Genomic DNA, 16,167 nt, shown 5'->3' with positions numbered 1-16,167 from the left:
ATTAAAAATAGACCATCGCAATGGCATGAGTTATAGCTTGAGTAATTGAAGGATTGAAATGAGAAAATAATTTGCATAATAATAAGAAATGAAGATAATTATTAGTATCAGCCCTAGAGTAAATAAAATTACCTTTCACAGTGGCGGGTTTGCTTGCAGAAGGCTTCAATCCAAGCCCAAGTTGGCCCCAAGTGTTGTCACCAAACATTAGCAGCCTGCCATTTTCTGCAGATATTAAAAATCATTACAGATATTAAAGTTGGATTATACTTCTGACACATACTTCTCATTAGAACACAGTAATTATCCATAAATAAATTGTCTGCACCTGTGATGACAGCAGTGTGCTCTCCGCCGCAGGATACTTGCAGTGGTTGGTCATTTTTCAACCAGAATTTGCCAGGCACGTTGTCAGCAAAACTGCTCTTTCCAAATGTGAAGATGGCTCCTGTTTCTGATGACAAGTACATGCATTCATTTATAGACACCCATGGTAGGAATAGCAGGACTTAACAGCTACACTAACTTCTCAACTTCTCTAATTTAACACCGGTTAAATCCCGACCCAACCTGCTGTCACATCTCAAGCGAGCTAAGTAGCAGCCTGACAGAAATAGCCACAGGTTTACTACACACACACTTACAGTCTGTAAAAACCGTAAATAGAATGGGCAGGTAAGTATGCCTTGCAAAAAGGTAAGTACAATATGCTACCAAATTAAACGTTTTACCGGGTATGTCCTCATCTCTCTGTCCTGTCATCTCCACAGCAGCTCACCTCGCACCTTCTCACAGCATGGAGCTTGGTGCTCACTGACAGGTGGCTCAAGGAAACGTCAGAGGGGGGCGGGAACGAGCTAACGAGTTAATTAGCTTCCCTAATGCCAACCATGACAGAATTATTAATTACTGCTGACAAATATTTTGCTTTTAAAACTAATATTGGATTTAATACTTAAGCCAGACAAAATATGTTACATTTAAAAAAACATATATCCTTAAAATGATATTACTGACTCGGTAATTGTTAATAATAATTCAAGCTAACTGTGAACGTACTTTTAAAGATGAATCCGCCGAGGTTCCCGTTTGTTTCTTTGTAATTCGGCCGTTTAACGCTCTAGGCCTACATAAACCACAGGGGGAAACTGAAAACGTTATTTTTATAATTATTTTAAGTGGACGCAGCTTTTATTGTCAAATATTTTTAAGATCCGCCCAGAATGATAACATATTTGCCTGGGGCGAAGCAAACCTCCACTCCACCTTCACTTGCATTGCATCACGGCAACGGCCCATATGACCCCGCGTGTCCTTATTTAAGCAGACGAGGGCAGTTGGACAATCGGTGAAAATGTTGAATCAAAACATTAATTGTAAAGTTTAATGCTATAAAATCACGATACACAATTGAAAGTGTAGCCCGCTGTTGGACAATACTGAGAGTTTCTCTCTGAATCCCTGAGTAATATAACTCTGCTGTGGCTTTCGTAAAGCTAGTTTCAAATTTGTTTTTACATTACATTGCGCTCAATTTTTCAAGTTAGGAGCCAACCAATTGCACAACTGTTGAAGAAAGTGTTCCTATTCCCAATTTAATTAGTGCATCGCTAGTATTGGAGGAAGCCAAGACTCGCTTCCGGGCTCTGTGGTGACGTCAGACGTAACCGTGCTGTCGGTTGGCTTGACGTTCTGGCAGCATGTCGCTTGGGGCTGGCAATGAATGAAAGTTACTTTCTTTCTGATGAAATAGTCCCACAAAATTTCGCTTCCACCGTATTTCCACGTATTTCCGAATTGAGTTGCAATGTCTACTAAACTATTGTCTGTAAACAGCACGGTTTTCAAATGTTTGAAAACTTTTCACAACAGCTGTCCGCGAGGGTTCGGGTAAGACACCCCAGAAAACTTTATGTGAATGTTTCGTCAGCTCTATTTCTGTTGTTATTACAGGCAATAACGCTTGCACTAAGACTTATTGTTTTTACTTTTTCAGCACTGGAGCTGCCGCTCTCGGTTCAGTCAATTTAAAGGGACGCAGCTGTCTCACTCTGAAAGATTTCAGCTCAGATGAAATCAAGAAGCTGCTGTGGGTGTCAGGGGATCTAAAACATCGAATCAAACATGAAAAACAGGTAGCTAACGTTTGCTAACTAATGCTAAGTTCCGTTGCATTTGCTAAATGTCCCCAGTATTACTGTGTAGGCTACCATCTGTCATTTAAGGAAGCTAACTTTTCTTTCTATTTCAGTATCTTCCTCTTCTCCAAGGAAAGTCCATTGCAATGATATTTGAGAAGAGGAGCACCAGAACAAGAATGTCCACCGAAACAGGTGTCTGTTTTGTATATGAGTACTTGCATTAATGTATGCCATGTGCTGTAGTTTAAGCATGTAAGTAACTAACAGATACAGCCATTGAATAACTTTCAAAGGCAGCTTTCAAGTGCTAGATTTACACTTGATATTACATTAATAAGATGGATCTAATAAAAGTGTTCTATCTCATAGTGTTAGATAGGCTGATGCTATTCATTAGCAAGTTCAGCTGTGTAAAAGTCATTGTTAGTACAGACACAAAAGAACTGCTGAAAGGCAACTTTGAGTGCATCCCCGGAACAAAACAGTCTACATCTGAACCTGTTTTCCCCTGTGCTGTCCCTCTTCAACATTTACATGATGGTGTTTGCTTGCTTTCTTAAAAGACACTTTAACTACCAGTTGGAAATTAGGGAAATTAAAGTTGCCTTTATACCATTATTCCAGGGTTCGCTTTGCTGGGTGGGCACCCTTGTTTCCTCACCTCTCAGGACATCCACCTTGGAGTGAATGAGAGTAGCACTGACACGGCCAGGTGAGTCTTATGACTTCCTGCTTTTTTGAAGTAGGTTGAACATAGATGCGCCTTTGATATCTTTTTAACCAGGGACATCTGAATTAGCATGGTGTTTTCAGTGTCACTCTTCACATAACACTGTGAAGTTTTTCAGGATGGCAATTCATCTAGCTTCTTTTTCCGCTACTTTTACTTACTGAAGGAAAGAAGAGTAGTATATGAACCACACTGTACATTACCACTTGTGTAATCTCTGAACTCTCCCCCCACAGGGTCCTGTCAGGGCTGTGTGATATTGTCCTTGCACGAGTGTACAGCCACTCCACGCTGGAGGAGCTGGATAAGGAGGCCTCCATCCCTATTATTAACGGTCTGTCTGACCTCTACCACCCAATCCAGATTCTGGCTGACTTCCTCACCTTACAGGTACTGTAGCAGCTGCTCAATATCCTACAGTTTTTATCCAGTAAAATAAGAATGACGTAATGTTTTGTTATCTATTCTCTCCCAGGAGCATTATGGGTCCCTTAGTGGACTGACAGTGAGCTGGATTGGAGATGGGAACAACGTCCTGCATTCCTTCATGATGACTGCAGCCAAACTGGGAGTTCATTTGAAGATTGCTACACCAAAGGTTTACCTCTTTTTATGTTCTCCTATTGGAGCACTCCTCTTCTTTTGTATTAGATTCTTATTTGTAGTTTACAGCTATAGAAACATGTAGTCAACTTTGAGGAGGGAAGCTTGGGGAACTGGTAGTTTATGTTTTGTAAAATATGTGAATTATCAGATTATTATTATTATTATTATTATTATTATTATTATTATTATTAATAAACCACAATTGTTCCTTCATTTGCAGGGATATGAGCCAGACAGGAGTGTTATTCAAGAGGCACAAAGGCTCTCCAAAGAGGTGAGTTCTTCTTCATGTAATGTCAATTATATACAGACCTCTTGTCAAAGCACTTATTATAAATTCATAACATTGTAATTTCTCTCAGCATGGGACGCAGCTCGTTCTGACCTCTGACCCCATGGAGGCCGCCCACGGCAGCAATGTTTTGGTCACCGACACGTGGGTCAGCATGGGACAGGAGGATGAGAAGAAAAAGAGGCTCAATGACTTTAAAGGTTACCAGATCACAATGCAGGTAAAGAAGGGCAATGTTTTAATATCATTTAGAGGCGAATGTTCACTTTTTGTTTTGAAATTAATAAGGCACAAAGGGGCACCTACAACATACTGGAAGCTTTTAGAGAAGTAAGAAGTTTGTTTCTGTCAGTGACGGTTGCCAAATGTGTGACAGCTGATCACAGTCCCTGAATGATAGCAAATCAGTTCAAAGCAAAGCAATTGATTGGTCTCAGACATGCTCTTACTGTATGAAAAAAAGCGTTTACAAAGCAGTACAATTTAGCCTTGTGCATTTTTTTGTAAGTTAAACTAGTCTAACAGTAATTATAGACTTTATCTGTCACATAAATCACTAAGCAAGCTTTAAATATAACTCCAGCACGGGACATGATTATATAGGAGAAATGATTTTCTGAGAAAAATTACAGTCGTTATTTTCCTCAATAAAATATACGTATTTCTATCTGGTAAGTAAATATTTTTTGACAATTTTGAGAGAAACTAACTCCTATACGATCAGAATAAGAATCCAGTTTATTCGCCAAGTATGTGTAAACCTAAACAAATTTGACTCTGGGTGTATGTTTCTATATAAGGTATATGAATAAATAAAAATAAGGACAATAATGATGTTAGATAAGGACATAAACAAAAAAATTTTAGGCTAAAAAGCACTTTGGGTGGGTCTTAACTCTTGCTGTTTTGGCACTACAGACAGGAAGTGTGGCCAAACCAGACTGGACCTTCCTGCACTGTCTTCCTCGGAAAATGGAGGAGGTGGATGATGAGGTCTTCTACTCATCTCGCTCCCTCGTCTTCCCTGAGGCAGAGAACAGGAAGTGGACCATCATGGTGAGTAACCTGCTGAAAAAACACTTTTATTTAATGTATAGTTTTATTAATTCACACTTCTCTGAATAGTCTTTTCCTCTAGCTTGATTCCCTCCCAAATGATCATCACAACTGTCTTCTCTTTCAGGGTCTGATGGTTTCTCTTTTGACCGACTATTCTCCACAGATCCCCATGCTCAAGTTTTAACATCAGGTCTTTTACTCATGTGTCATATTGTATGAGAACTGATACATCATTTACTCTCCGATTTTTAAGTAATTAATAACAACATTACAATACTATATGGATTACACTCCAAAGTTATTGTGTTTAAATTCTAACGTTTAATTTCTGACATTTAGAGCGTGGATGGCATTGTTTGCTTTGTCTCGCTGTTCAAGAGCAGACTACAGAAACCAGTCTGTGGTTGTCTGCACACAACCAAATACTGATGTTCAATCATTAACAGCCAAAATGTGTTTACTTTTACTGGAATGGGGGCAAAGATTGCTGCAAACATGAGGTTTACACGTCTTTACCTCAAAAGGAAGATATTTTTTAGCCTTTCCACTACATGTTTACGTTGTCTACAACAGCATTAAAACTTGATGGAGACCATGTCTCAACCTAAACTTACTAGTTGTATTCCTAACTAATTCAATTCAGTTTCCAAATGGTCTTTACATTGCCACTGTAATCCTGTTGTACTGTTACATTTGCCACTTTTGGCACCAGTATAACTCCAGCTTCACTGCTAAACGCTTTTAATGTCAGACTCCAAATGGACCATAGTACTGCTTTATGATGTTTACAGCTGTAAATGTTTTTATACAACTGACCGTTTTCTCCGAGTATGCCATAAAGGTTTACATCATTGAATCAGTACAATAAGACAATAGATTTAACCATCTGAAGTCGCTTCTCAAAGGTATTGCTTCACATCTGTATGGATGACATGTAATTAATGCAACTGTGACTGGTTGAAATTGCATTGCATGGGCACCTTGTTGACCCAATGGTTAGTTACAGATATAAATGACAGTAAAACCACAATTTTCTGGTTTGATTCCAGCAGGGAACCGTTACATGACATACCACTTGTCTGTCTCCATTGTAGCGTTAAATAAAGGCATATTTCACCAAAATACGTTGTATTTGTGTTGTACCTGTTTTTCTGGTAGATTGGTAAAAATCTGTAAAATCATTTAAAATAAAAAATATAGTTACTAGGCTGTTACATAATGCAGTAAAATAATGGTACTGTGAGGTAGAAGAATCATTTGCAGAATAGTTGCAAAAAGAGTTTATTCAAGTGAAATCCAAGTACCTCAAATTTGCACCGAAGTAGAGTACTTGAGTTTATGTACTTTGTTTACATTCCACCACTGGCTTGAGCACAGAGGTAAAGTGCGCCATCTAATGGACGGAGTAGGCAATGTGCCGGTTTTCTGATTGGATAACGGAAGATAACGTGTTAGTGCGGGAAGCTTTGATCTCCATGGGTGGTCCAGACAGATGAATACGATGCGACGTAGTAATTCATTCATAAACACCGGCTGTCTGTTATTAAAGAAACACATAATAGGACGTTGAAAGAGTTTTTGTCAACATAAATACAAAGGCCTAGTCTTACACCGAAACTCAAACAGAACAACACTTAAACTGTACCTTAACGGTTTTTAGCACACACATTTAATAAAGATTAAAAAGCTCAAGAGCAGCATAATAAGCAACGTACTTTTACCACCAGAGAAGTAATCTCAGCTGCTACAATGGCGATAGGAAAACAAGGCAATAATTCTCAATCGGCGACCACCCACACAGTGAAGGAGTCTGCGAGGAGGAGAGTTTGCTGAGGTGGGAGGAGGAGGACGCCATTGCAGCCGCAGCTGGCCGTTAGTGATTCGGCTGAGGAGGGACAAACGTTTCCAGCGTTAAAACTCGAGGGGCTTTCAGAGGTTTTTACGTCTAAACCAGGAGTTACTTGGTTGTTGTGTGGATACGGACTTATAGGATGGACGGTTTTCCTTTAAGAGGGAGAAAATGTGGAGTCACAGCGCCAAACCAAAGCAGGTAAAGAAGGATAGTTAATATGTGATTCGGGGGGACAATGGGAGAAAGTTTCAGCTAACCAGGCTAACTAACGGTGGTTGTTTGAGCTAGTGCTACTACTGCGAGCAAAACTAGTGGTTATCACTGCGCTGCACCCTCCTCACACTTTTACTAAGTTTACATTAGTAAGTGTTGAACTAAAACTACACCCAAACTTTGTTCAACTTCGGTTTAAATGCCATTTTAGTTAACTATATAAAATTTACTGTCACCGCGTAACTCTAAGTTAACGCCATGCAGATTGTAACAAATATTCTTTTCTTGCTGTTTACTAATGCCGTTTAGTTAGCAAATAGTTAGCAGCTTAGCTAGAATAAAACTTGAGCTGTTAACTCTGAACACAGATGATATATCGGTAATTATATTAACCTATTTGCTTTCCAGGCTGGGTAAATGTTAAAACTTGTAAATATTGGCTCAGTAACATGACTGCATCCTGTGTTGTGTCTGTGCTGGATGGTAGAAAGACAGTGGTTAAAAAACGTATACGATTCCTTTCACTGACTTTTGTAAGTAGCTTTACGACATTGTGAAAATATCTTTCTCAAGTTAGAGGAAAAAATACTAAATACTACAACCATCTGCCTCTTGTATATAACAACCTGATTCACAACCATATTTATCTCTGTAACTTTGCACTGGTCATTGCACTATTGTCTCCTGTCAAATTCCTTGTATGTGATCACATACTTGGCCAATAAAACTGATCTGAAGTCCTGTATTTAAAATTGTTTTAGGTTACTTTCAGAAGTTCTCATTGTTTTATAACTAAAGTATTATTATTAATGCATAAATGTGTAAAAAGCTGTCAGATTAATTTAATGTAATAAAATGTACAATGTTTGCCTATTAAATGTAGATCAGTAAAAGTAGCACAGAATGGAAGTACTGAGGTACAGTACAGATTCCTCAAAACTGTGCATATAATGCATTGTGGATTAAATGCTTCTGATTTTAAAGCCATGACAGGACGGTAGCTGAAAGTGCTCAGTGTGATTAAGATCTTTCGTCTGAATACAGTCATACTTCAATTATAGCTAATTTAGTTAAAATCACACATTTATACAACTGACCATTATTGGCAGCCACTGGTATGAAAATCAAATCTCAGGCTCTGTGAGATATCATTATGTTTTGTACTGTTGGTTAGATAACACATGCTGCAGGAAGAGGTTGCCTTGGGGTGTGGAAATACAGCCAGGCATGTTCAGCTGTATTTTCTGACAAGGTTAAACCAAATGGTTGATAACTATTCTCTATAAGATCCTAAAACATTATGTCTTTCACTTTCTAGTCTCCTACCATTCCTTCACCTGTCCGGTGGCCCGGCCTCTTCTCACCATGAACATCAGTAGGAACTGCACCACGGTGGGAAATGGAGAGGGTCTGGCTGCCCTGGAGTCGATCTCCATCGTGACCATCACTCTCCTCGCCTGCCTGGGGAACCTCTTGATTGTGGTAACCCTGTATCGCAGGCCTTACCTGCTCACACCCAGCAACAAGTTTGTGTTCAGCCTGACCCTGTCCAACCTGCTGCTGTCCATGCTGGTGCTTCCGTTTGTGGCCGTGAGCTCGGCAAAGAGAGAGTGGGTGTTTGGGGTGGTGTGGTGTAACTTTACTGCCCTGCTCTACTTGCTCATCAGCTCTGCCAGCATGCTCACCCTGGGAGCCATTGCCATTGACAGGTTAGTGCTGGATAATGATTGCAGGCACTAATCCCAGTATAGGGAAAAATATTAGGAGGGAATGTTGTGTCTTTAAACCTTAATTAATTACTTCTATTTTATGGCAAATAGAGGGCAGTGCAGCAACCAGTAAACACAACATTAACATTTTATAAACCTGTAGAGTTCTTAAGCCAACCGTGTCCAATATTCAGTCTGTTTTTGATCTCCACTGCTCACTTCCTGCTGAGCAGGAAACAAAGTTGATGAACTGAACAAAAACAATGAAGTTGTGTGCGATAAAGCCAAAACAATGAGCTGAAAGATGCTCTGTTAAAAAGAGGGACACCTCCTTCTGTAACGTGATCTTTTGATGCTGATTGTCAAAGTGGCTTAATGCTTACAGTTGTTCTCACGCCCTTTAACAGATCACTTAAACGCCACAACCAGTGCAGCTAATCACAGGCAACTGGTATCGGATTGTGGTTGGACTGGGCAGCTCCCACATGTTAAAGTTTAGGGGTGAGGTTTTTGCTGAGAAGGAATTTTAGACTCAACATTCGTTCCATTGTGATTAAATGAGTCACGATTGAGAAAAGGCGCCTTTTCTAGAATGAAGCCACTGTTTTCACAAATTTTACCCAGTGTTTGCTGTCGGTGGAGAGGATTGAGTTACCACTTCTCACAAAAACATGTTAGTGAGAGATAGAAAAATGTCTTCACTTGAAAACCCTTAAAACAGCATTTATACCTGCTATCAGCCGATACAAGTTCAGGTATCAGAATTGGTAAAGGAAGGAAAATTATATAAGAACATCCTTTAAGTCAGCAAAAGATTTCTTTTATTTATAAAGCACAGATAAAGGGCTTGAAGAATTTAAGATTTTATTACAAATGTCTGTTTATGTCGGTGGAAGTGTTCAGTTTTTAGGAGTAAGCATGAGACTTACCAGCAGAAGTTTGCATTTAGTTTACTTCCGTCTTGAAAATTCCTTCCCAACCATTCTTCGGGACATCTGTATGAAATTAGCAGGAGGGTGAATACAAAGAGCATAGTTGGTATAAAAAGGAAATAACAGAACTTACAGAATATGCTCGTTGTGTAGCGATACGAATCCTCATTGAGTGACAACATATAACTTTTTTATCGTCTTAAATGAAGCCAATAAACAGGGATTTTAGTGTATTCTTGAAGCAGTCAGTATAAGTCTATCTTTTCTTGAAATAGGAATAGTTGTCTTTATTTTTAGTGTATGCGAGACATATCTTCCTCTTTCTTCTAAAGTGGATATGAGATTTGCTTTGTTCGTGCTTGTTTTTGAAACAGCTCACAACCTTGTGAAATGTAGTTTGTCATGTGTTTTCCTTTAAGGTCAGTGTGTAGCCTCGCAAATAAGATTGGTTAACCACACACTTGCGTCGTGGTATTTTTCTGGAGATTTTCCCGGCTCAAGTGACAAGCATTAGACAGGCTTACACAGGGTAACCTTAAATGTTCACTGACATGAATGCACCATTCATGTGCTGCAGGACCGAGATTATATCCCATTGATTCCTATTTTTAGAAATAAGTCTACACAGATACGGCTAATCAGGCATTCTGAACTTTGCCTTTTATGTCACAGAATCTTTTATCTTTGTCTTTTGACTGATACCAGTTTGTTTTATTTCAAGATTCTTTTAATATTGTTTTGAGTTAAGATAAAATTAAAGGTTGGTGCATTTTAAAGAAAAGTCTTTAAAAAAATGTGCCTTATGGTACGGGTATTGTAATTGGGGATTCCTATCAGCGTGTGTTAAGACGTTTAAAATAGGGCTGCGTGATATATCGTTTACATATCGCATGTGCAATATTCACATCGCAGGACGTGTGAGAGTGAAACTAAGTGAAATTAAGTGAAGCGTGTCAGGCTGCTTCTGTGTTGTTGCTCGGTGCAAAAGAAAACTCCAGTTTCTAGTTTTCCTTGACTAGTCTACAGAAAATGTGTCTGATATCACATTAGTGCAGCCACAGAGTGAACTGACAGCTGTGCTGCAGAGTCTGTGCGTCACCTTCCTGTGAACTGTCAACGAACACATTTGTTTTGTTAGAGGAAAATAGACGTAAAAGTCCCAAATTATAAAAAGTACGATTGTTTATTCTTTTTATGTACATGAAAATACACTGCAAATTTACTGGTTCTAACAGAAGGATGTTCTTAAAGGTACATTTATAGTAGGGATGCACGATATTATCGGCACGTTTTCGGTATTGGCTGGATATCGGCCAACACGCCAATATCCGCTGATATAATTAACCGATAAAATAATGGGCTGCTGCATACTTGATTAAATGCCCGACCTCGGCGCAATGTCCCCGGCGCGAAGAAGACCTGCGCGGCGCAGCGTGATGACGTCACGTGTGTCTACCTGCAGCATGAGAGAGTTAGAAGTCAAAATGTCCGTGGTGTGGAAGCTTTTCAAAGTGTCCGAAATAGATCGCAAAACTGCTATTTGCAATGACTGCTCAGCTTCGGTGATGCGAGGAGGAGCCAAGGCAAAGTCTTTCAACACTACAAACCTGATTAATCATCTCAAGACCCGTCACCCCGACCGCTGTAACAAATGTGATAAGAGTATCACCATTATACTGTACGCTAATTCCAATACAGAAGAGAGTTGATGATCTCGGCAATTAGGTGTGCGGGAAAAAAATATCGGTATCGGTAATCGGCTAAATGAGTTGTAAAATATCGGCATATCGGATATCGGCAAAAAATCCAATATCGTGCATCCCTAATTTATAGTGGGAAAAATGAGCAACAAATAACTCTTTAATGAAAAATATGCTTATTACAGCTTTAAAGTTAAGTAGAATCACTTCAGGCTGCTTGGATCTGACTTTGAGTACTGCTCTGGTTCTATCGTTTTTCCTTGTTTTGAGGATCACAAAGGACTGTAAATTGTAGCGGCTAAGATCTGCTGTAAACGAGCTCTGCAGCATACAGTCCTCTCTGTTCTCGCTGCTCTTCTAATTACCCTCAGCACCTTCTGGGACTTTTGATTACAGTGCATGTTTTTGTTCCCCGGCCGAGCCTCTCGTTTCTGCTCTCTTTGCAGTTTTTCAGAAAACACTTCACAGCATTGTTCTGGGGGATAAAATGCAGCCTTTAACTACTGTATCACTCACTCACATCTGAGACGCTTCTGTGATACTTGGACCAAAGTTGTCCTTTGAGACCAGTGTTGAGTCTCCTCCCTGTAGGGCTTACCTCACGGTGTTCCTCTCTCCTTCCAACAGGTACTACGCTGTGCTCTACCCGATGATCTACCCCATGAAGATCACAGGAAACCGGGCAGTCGTCGTCATCGCCTACGTGTGGTTACACTCCCTGGTGGGCTGCCTGCCTCCTCTGTTCGGCTGGTCCTCCTTCGAGTTTGACTGCTTCAAGTGGACCTGTGTTGCGTCGTGGCACCGAGAGCCGAGCTACACGGCCTTCTGGGTCACCTGGTGCACCCTTCCCCCGTTCCTCGTCATGCTCGCCTGTTACGGTGTCATTTTCCGAGTGGCCCGAATGAAAGCCAGGAAAGTTCACTGCGGGACGGTCGTTGTCGCGCAGGACGACTCTGCTGGAGCTCAGAGGAACGGACGTAAAAACTCAAGCACCTCGACTTCCTCTAATGGAAGTCGGCGGAGCCTCGTGTACGCAGGGAGTCAGTGCAAGGCCTTCGTCACCATCTTAGTGGTGATCGGGACCTTCCTCGTCACCTGGGGGCCGTACGTCGGGGTGGTGTGCACGGAGGCTCTGTGGGGACAGGGGAGTGTGTCTCAGGGACTGGAGACTCTGGTGGCGTGGCTGTCTTTCTGCAGCGCAGTGTGCCACCCGCTCATCTACGGTCTGTGGAATAAAACGGTGAGGAAGGAGCTGCTGGGGATGTGTTTCGGAGATCGCTACTACAGAGAGTCGTTCGCCACGCGGCAAAGGACGTCCCGCCTCTTCAGCATCTCCAACAGAATCACAGGTGGGAAAGAAGCAGAGGCTCTGTGTGACGTACAAATCAGGTCAAAGCAATGTTGAGATGTTTGGACCATGAATTCATGTGCAGAATGATGTCATTTATCATTTAATGTACAAACAAGGTAGACATATATGTTAAGTATATATACAGCCTGTTTAGATTTACATTCCTGTGTTTGTGTCTGTGATTTCTTGTACGATGTTGTATGACGAGAACTTGCCTGTGTTCTTTCAGACTTGGGCATGTCCCCACACCTGACAGCCATGCTGGCCGGTGGAGGTCACCTGCTGGCTCCAGGGAGCAGCACAGGAGACACTGGCTTCAGTTTCACTCAGGACTCGTGTAAGTGTTGCACACAGGAAGAGGGGCAAAATCACTTACTTGATTTGTTTCAAACCCATACTATGTTCAAATTCTAAACAGCATATACTTATCATTGCAGTATACTGTTTTATCAGATAGTAGTTACACATAATGAGAAAACACGTGACATCATCTTTCTCAAGATAAAATACTTAATTTTTGTTATTTACCTATCTCACCCATGTGTAAATGTAAAGATAGTCATTTCACTGCATTTCCCTAACAATATTAAATTGAAGTGATTGCTGATCTGTGACTCTAAATGCCCGCCCCTTTGTATTTAGTTTGTTTGTTAGTTTGTCCGGTCTGAATCAAATAACCAATCACGCCTAGCTTTCCACGCAACTAGCCAATCACAGCGACTCTATACAAACTAGCATCATGTGGCTTCTATGTGACTTGTGTCAGCAGCACGCATGCAGAGGTTGTGTCAGTCAGGAGCTTACCGCAACTTCCAACGTCCATGACAAAGTTTTTTCAGCTCGAGGCCCTCAGAGCGTTTCCTCAAAAAGCGAGGCGCTCTGAGCGGAAAAACGCGAGGCGCTCTGCAACGTAAAAGCAGTGTGCAAAAAGATTCCCTCTCATTGAAAACAACTACAAAAAAGCCGCCCCCAGCTGCTAAAACGTGCTGTCTGATCGCGCCCTTAGGCCACCACCTCTGTTAAGGAATGTTTTTTCCAGCTTAACATGGATGGCTTCATGGTTTACGGTAATAGCTAAAGGTAGCACTAAGCTAGAACACCTAGCGGTAAAAAGGTGGTCCGTACCAAGAATCATAACTGTAATGATAACGTTAGTAGTATTTGAACATTTTGCCAGTAGTAAAGCATACTTTTTGGAATAAACAGCATCTCTCCTCTCTCTGTCCTTGCCTCGGAGCTGCAGAGAGACGCACGGCACAACGGCTGCACGGCACACACCAGTGCAATGCACATATTGCTTACTGCCACTTTAATTAATGGTTTTAGCAGTAAAATGTTCTGTTTTGTGTTGCCCTTTTATTTGGTGAACAAATAGGATGCAGTGGTACCATCCACATCTGCATCCTGCTTTTGAGAACTTGTATTTATTGACTCTGTTGCGTCACGCTCCCACCGCTTTGTTCACACATTCCTGAATCACAGCTCATGTTCTCAAAGCAGGATGACATAGGTAGGGCAAGTAATGTCATGTGTACCACAAGGAAACATCTGAACTAATGTGAGGTATTTCATTAAGATGTTTCCGTTTTAGCATTTTAAGTTTTCTGTTAAAAAAATACACTTTACTTTTTTGAATGCATGCAGGTACGGACGTGATGCTGCTGGATAACTTCTCCACAGACGGCTGCTCCCACCCACAGCTCAGCGGGAACCTGTCCGGGAAGAGGAGGAGCTCGGTCACCTTTGAAGACCAGGTGGAGCACTCCAAAGGTACCTGTGGTTTCCCCCGTCCCTCAAGAGATTAAAGGGGAGGGAGTTAACTGGCTTTGTAGTCTGCAAGCTCCAAAAAAAACCCCATAACATTAATTTAGATTTGTCTAACCAGACCTCACAACTGATCCAGTATCTGCCCTTTCCTCCTCAGCAGAAAACACCAACACGTCCTCGGTTCAAGTCCACGCAGAGGTACACAAATCTCTCGACACCTTCGCCTCCTGTCTGGCGAAGGCTATCGAGAGTGACGCTAAGCTCACCATGTTCGGGGAAGGTCTGTCTTTACCGGGGGGACTGTTTACTACCAGAGCAGCGCCGAGACCCAGATACCTGGACGGTCAGAGACTGAGGCTGGAGAGCATCGATGAAGGTATCGTTAAAGACGACAGAGATGATGAAGAAGAGGAGGACGAGGAGGAAAAACCAGCCTGAACTTCACCCAAATTATTTGTGAACTGTGGGTTTCACACCCTAATCAAGACCACGTGACCATGACGACAGGTGCTCGTGCTGCTCTGTGGTGCAGTTTATGAAGACTCTCCACACATGGGTACTCCTTACTTGAAATTATTCGCAAACAGGAAGCGGCACATTATTCATTCCACTATGTTGGACCAAGTGCACACCGTCAGTGTCTTTACAAGCTTTTGGATGGATTCATGTAATCACATAGGAGGCCTTAACTACTGTAACCTTAACGACCAGTCTGTTATTTGTTCATTACTATAATTATTATTGTATGTGCTCAGAATTTGCATATCCTGTGCTCACAGTTTATAACCTGTTTGTGGTAGTGTTTGTGAGCCCTGCAGACTGTTTCTGACACCAGTGCATGCTGGGATAACCTCCCAATCATGAACCTGAATAAGAATTAATTTGTATAGGAAATAAATTGATTATAAATTGTGTTTTCATCATAGGAAAATCTAAAATGTATTACAGTTTGTCTAAATATTGCCCGTCTCTCATATGACCTGAATCCGTTGGCCAATATTTGTACTATTGATAAGGTACTTGCAGAGTGTGTCCCTTATTGTGCAGGTACCTGATGTAACCACAGGTGTGTTCTTACATGTCTTAATGATCTGCTACAGTAATTGCACTTGAACATTGCTTGTTCCCATAGAAACCACTCGCACTGTACGTCAGATTTATTACTGTTGGGTCAGTGTTTGTTCATAGGTAGCGAACGTTACGTTACAATCAAATGGGTTCATGAGTAAATGAAGGTCAGAATAATGGTTATCAGTGTTTTAAGATTGTTGTATTTATGAAAATGCTTCAACAAAGGTCCACATTTCATACTGTTGTGCACATACTGAGAAGTCACAATATCAGAAACAAATGACTGTGTTGGTACAGTTAGAAAGTTAATTCAACGAAAACAAATTGTGTTCAATAACTGTGTATTACTAAATATTCCCTGGTACATGTGGTTTACCTCAGTTTACACTCCACTACTCCTTATTAATAATATAAAAGGAACTCTTAGGACAGTAATAAGTAGAGCACAAATCTGGTGCTTCAGTCTTACCTCGTATCTTCATATTATATTTGAATGGTACTTCTTTTGTATGAAAAAGCTATACTCCTGAGACGTGATGTAACCTTTTGATTTTCACTATAAGTATTAATACAAATATTTTCATTCAAGTTTTGTATCAAGATTCTTCTATTAAACCTTTTTACAGAAACGTTTCCAAACCATTTTTCTTCTATGATCAAAGTCTGTTGTCAGAAGCACGACCGCGTGATAAAAGGGTTAGGGGGGGGCTGCCTTAAATGATGTCACTTGAGTCGGACTACAAG

General features: G+C 40.9%; 2 protein-coding genes across 3 annotated transcripts; both read left to right on the top strand.

Annotated features, from left to right (window-relative positions):
* The first annotated feature begins 1,807 nt into the window (after positions 1–1,807).
* otc (ornithine transcarbamylase) lies at positions 1,808–5,929 on the top strand. The gene is made up of 10 exons (XM_069663258.1): positions 1,808–1,890; positions 1,997–2,135; positions 2,252–2,333; positions 2,766–2,853; positions 3,108–3,261; positions 3,347–3,469; positions 3,698–3,751; positions 3,840–3,989; positions 4,688–4,825; positions 4,953–5,929. Exons 1-10 carry the CDS (start codon positions 1,808–1,810, stop codon positions 5,010–5,012), a joined length of 1,071 nt encoding a protein of 356 aa, XP_069519359.1. The 3' UTR covers positions 5,013–5,929.
* Positions 5,930–6,726: 797 nt separating this feature from the next.
* On the top strand, positions 6,727–16,038 carry gpr161b (G protein-coupled receptor 161b). Of its 2 annotated transcripts, none has more exons than XM_069662617.1 (6): positions 6,727–6,878; positions 8,212–8,602; positions 11,862–12,583; positions 12,815–12,922; positions 14,230–14,355; positions 14,513–16,038. In XM_069662617.1, the coding sequence occupies exons 2-6, from the start codon at positions 8,259–8,261 to the stop codon at positions 14,788–14,790; spliced, it is 1,578 nt and encodes a 525-aa protein (XP_069518718.1). In that variant the 5' UTR covers positions 6,727–6,878; positions 8,212–8,258; the 3' UTR covers positions 14,791–16,038. The 2 variants fall into 2 exon arrangements, with proteins under 2 accessions (XP_069518718.1, XP_069518717.1); XM_069662616.1 differs by having other exon boundaries at positions 14,510–16,038.
* The last annotated feature ends 129 nt before the right edge of the window (positions 16,039–16,167 follow it).

This window comes from Semicossyphus pulcher, unplaced genomic scaffold (assembly GCF_022749685.1).
Source record: "Semicossyphus pulcher isolate SPU_LCO1_2020_fin unplaced genomic scaffold, fSemPul1.0.p SCAF_15, whole genome shotgun sequence".
NCBI classification, from domain to species: domain Eukaryota; kingdom Metazoa; phylum Chordata; class Actinopteri; order Labriformes; family Labridae; genus Semicossyphus; species Semicossyphus pulcher.
This window is presented reverse-complemented; position numbering and strand designations above follow the sequence as displayed.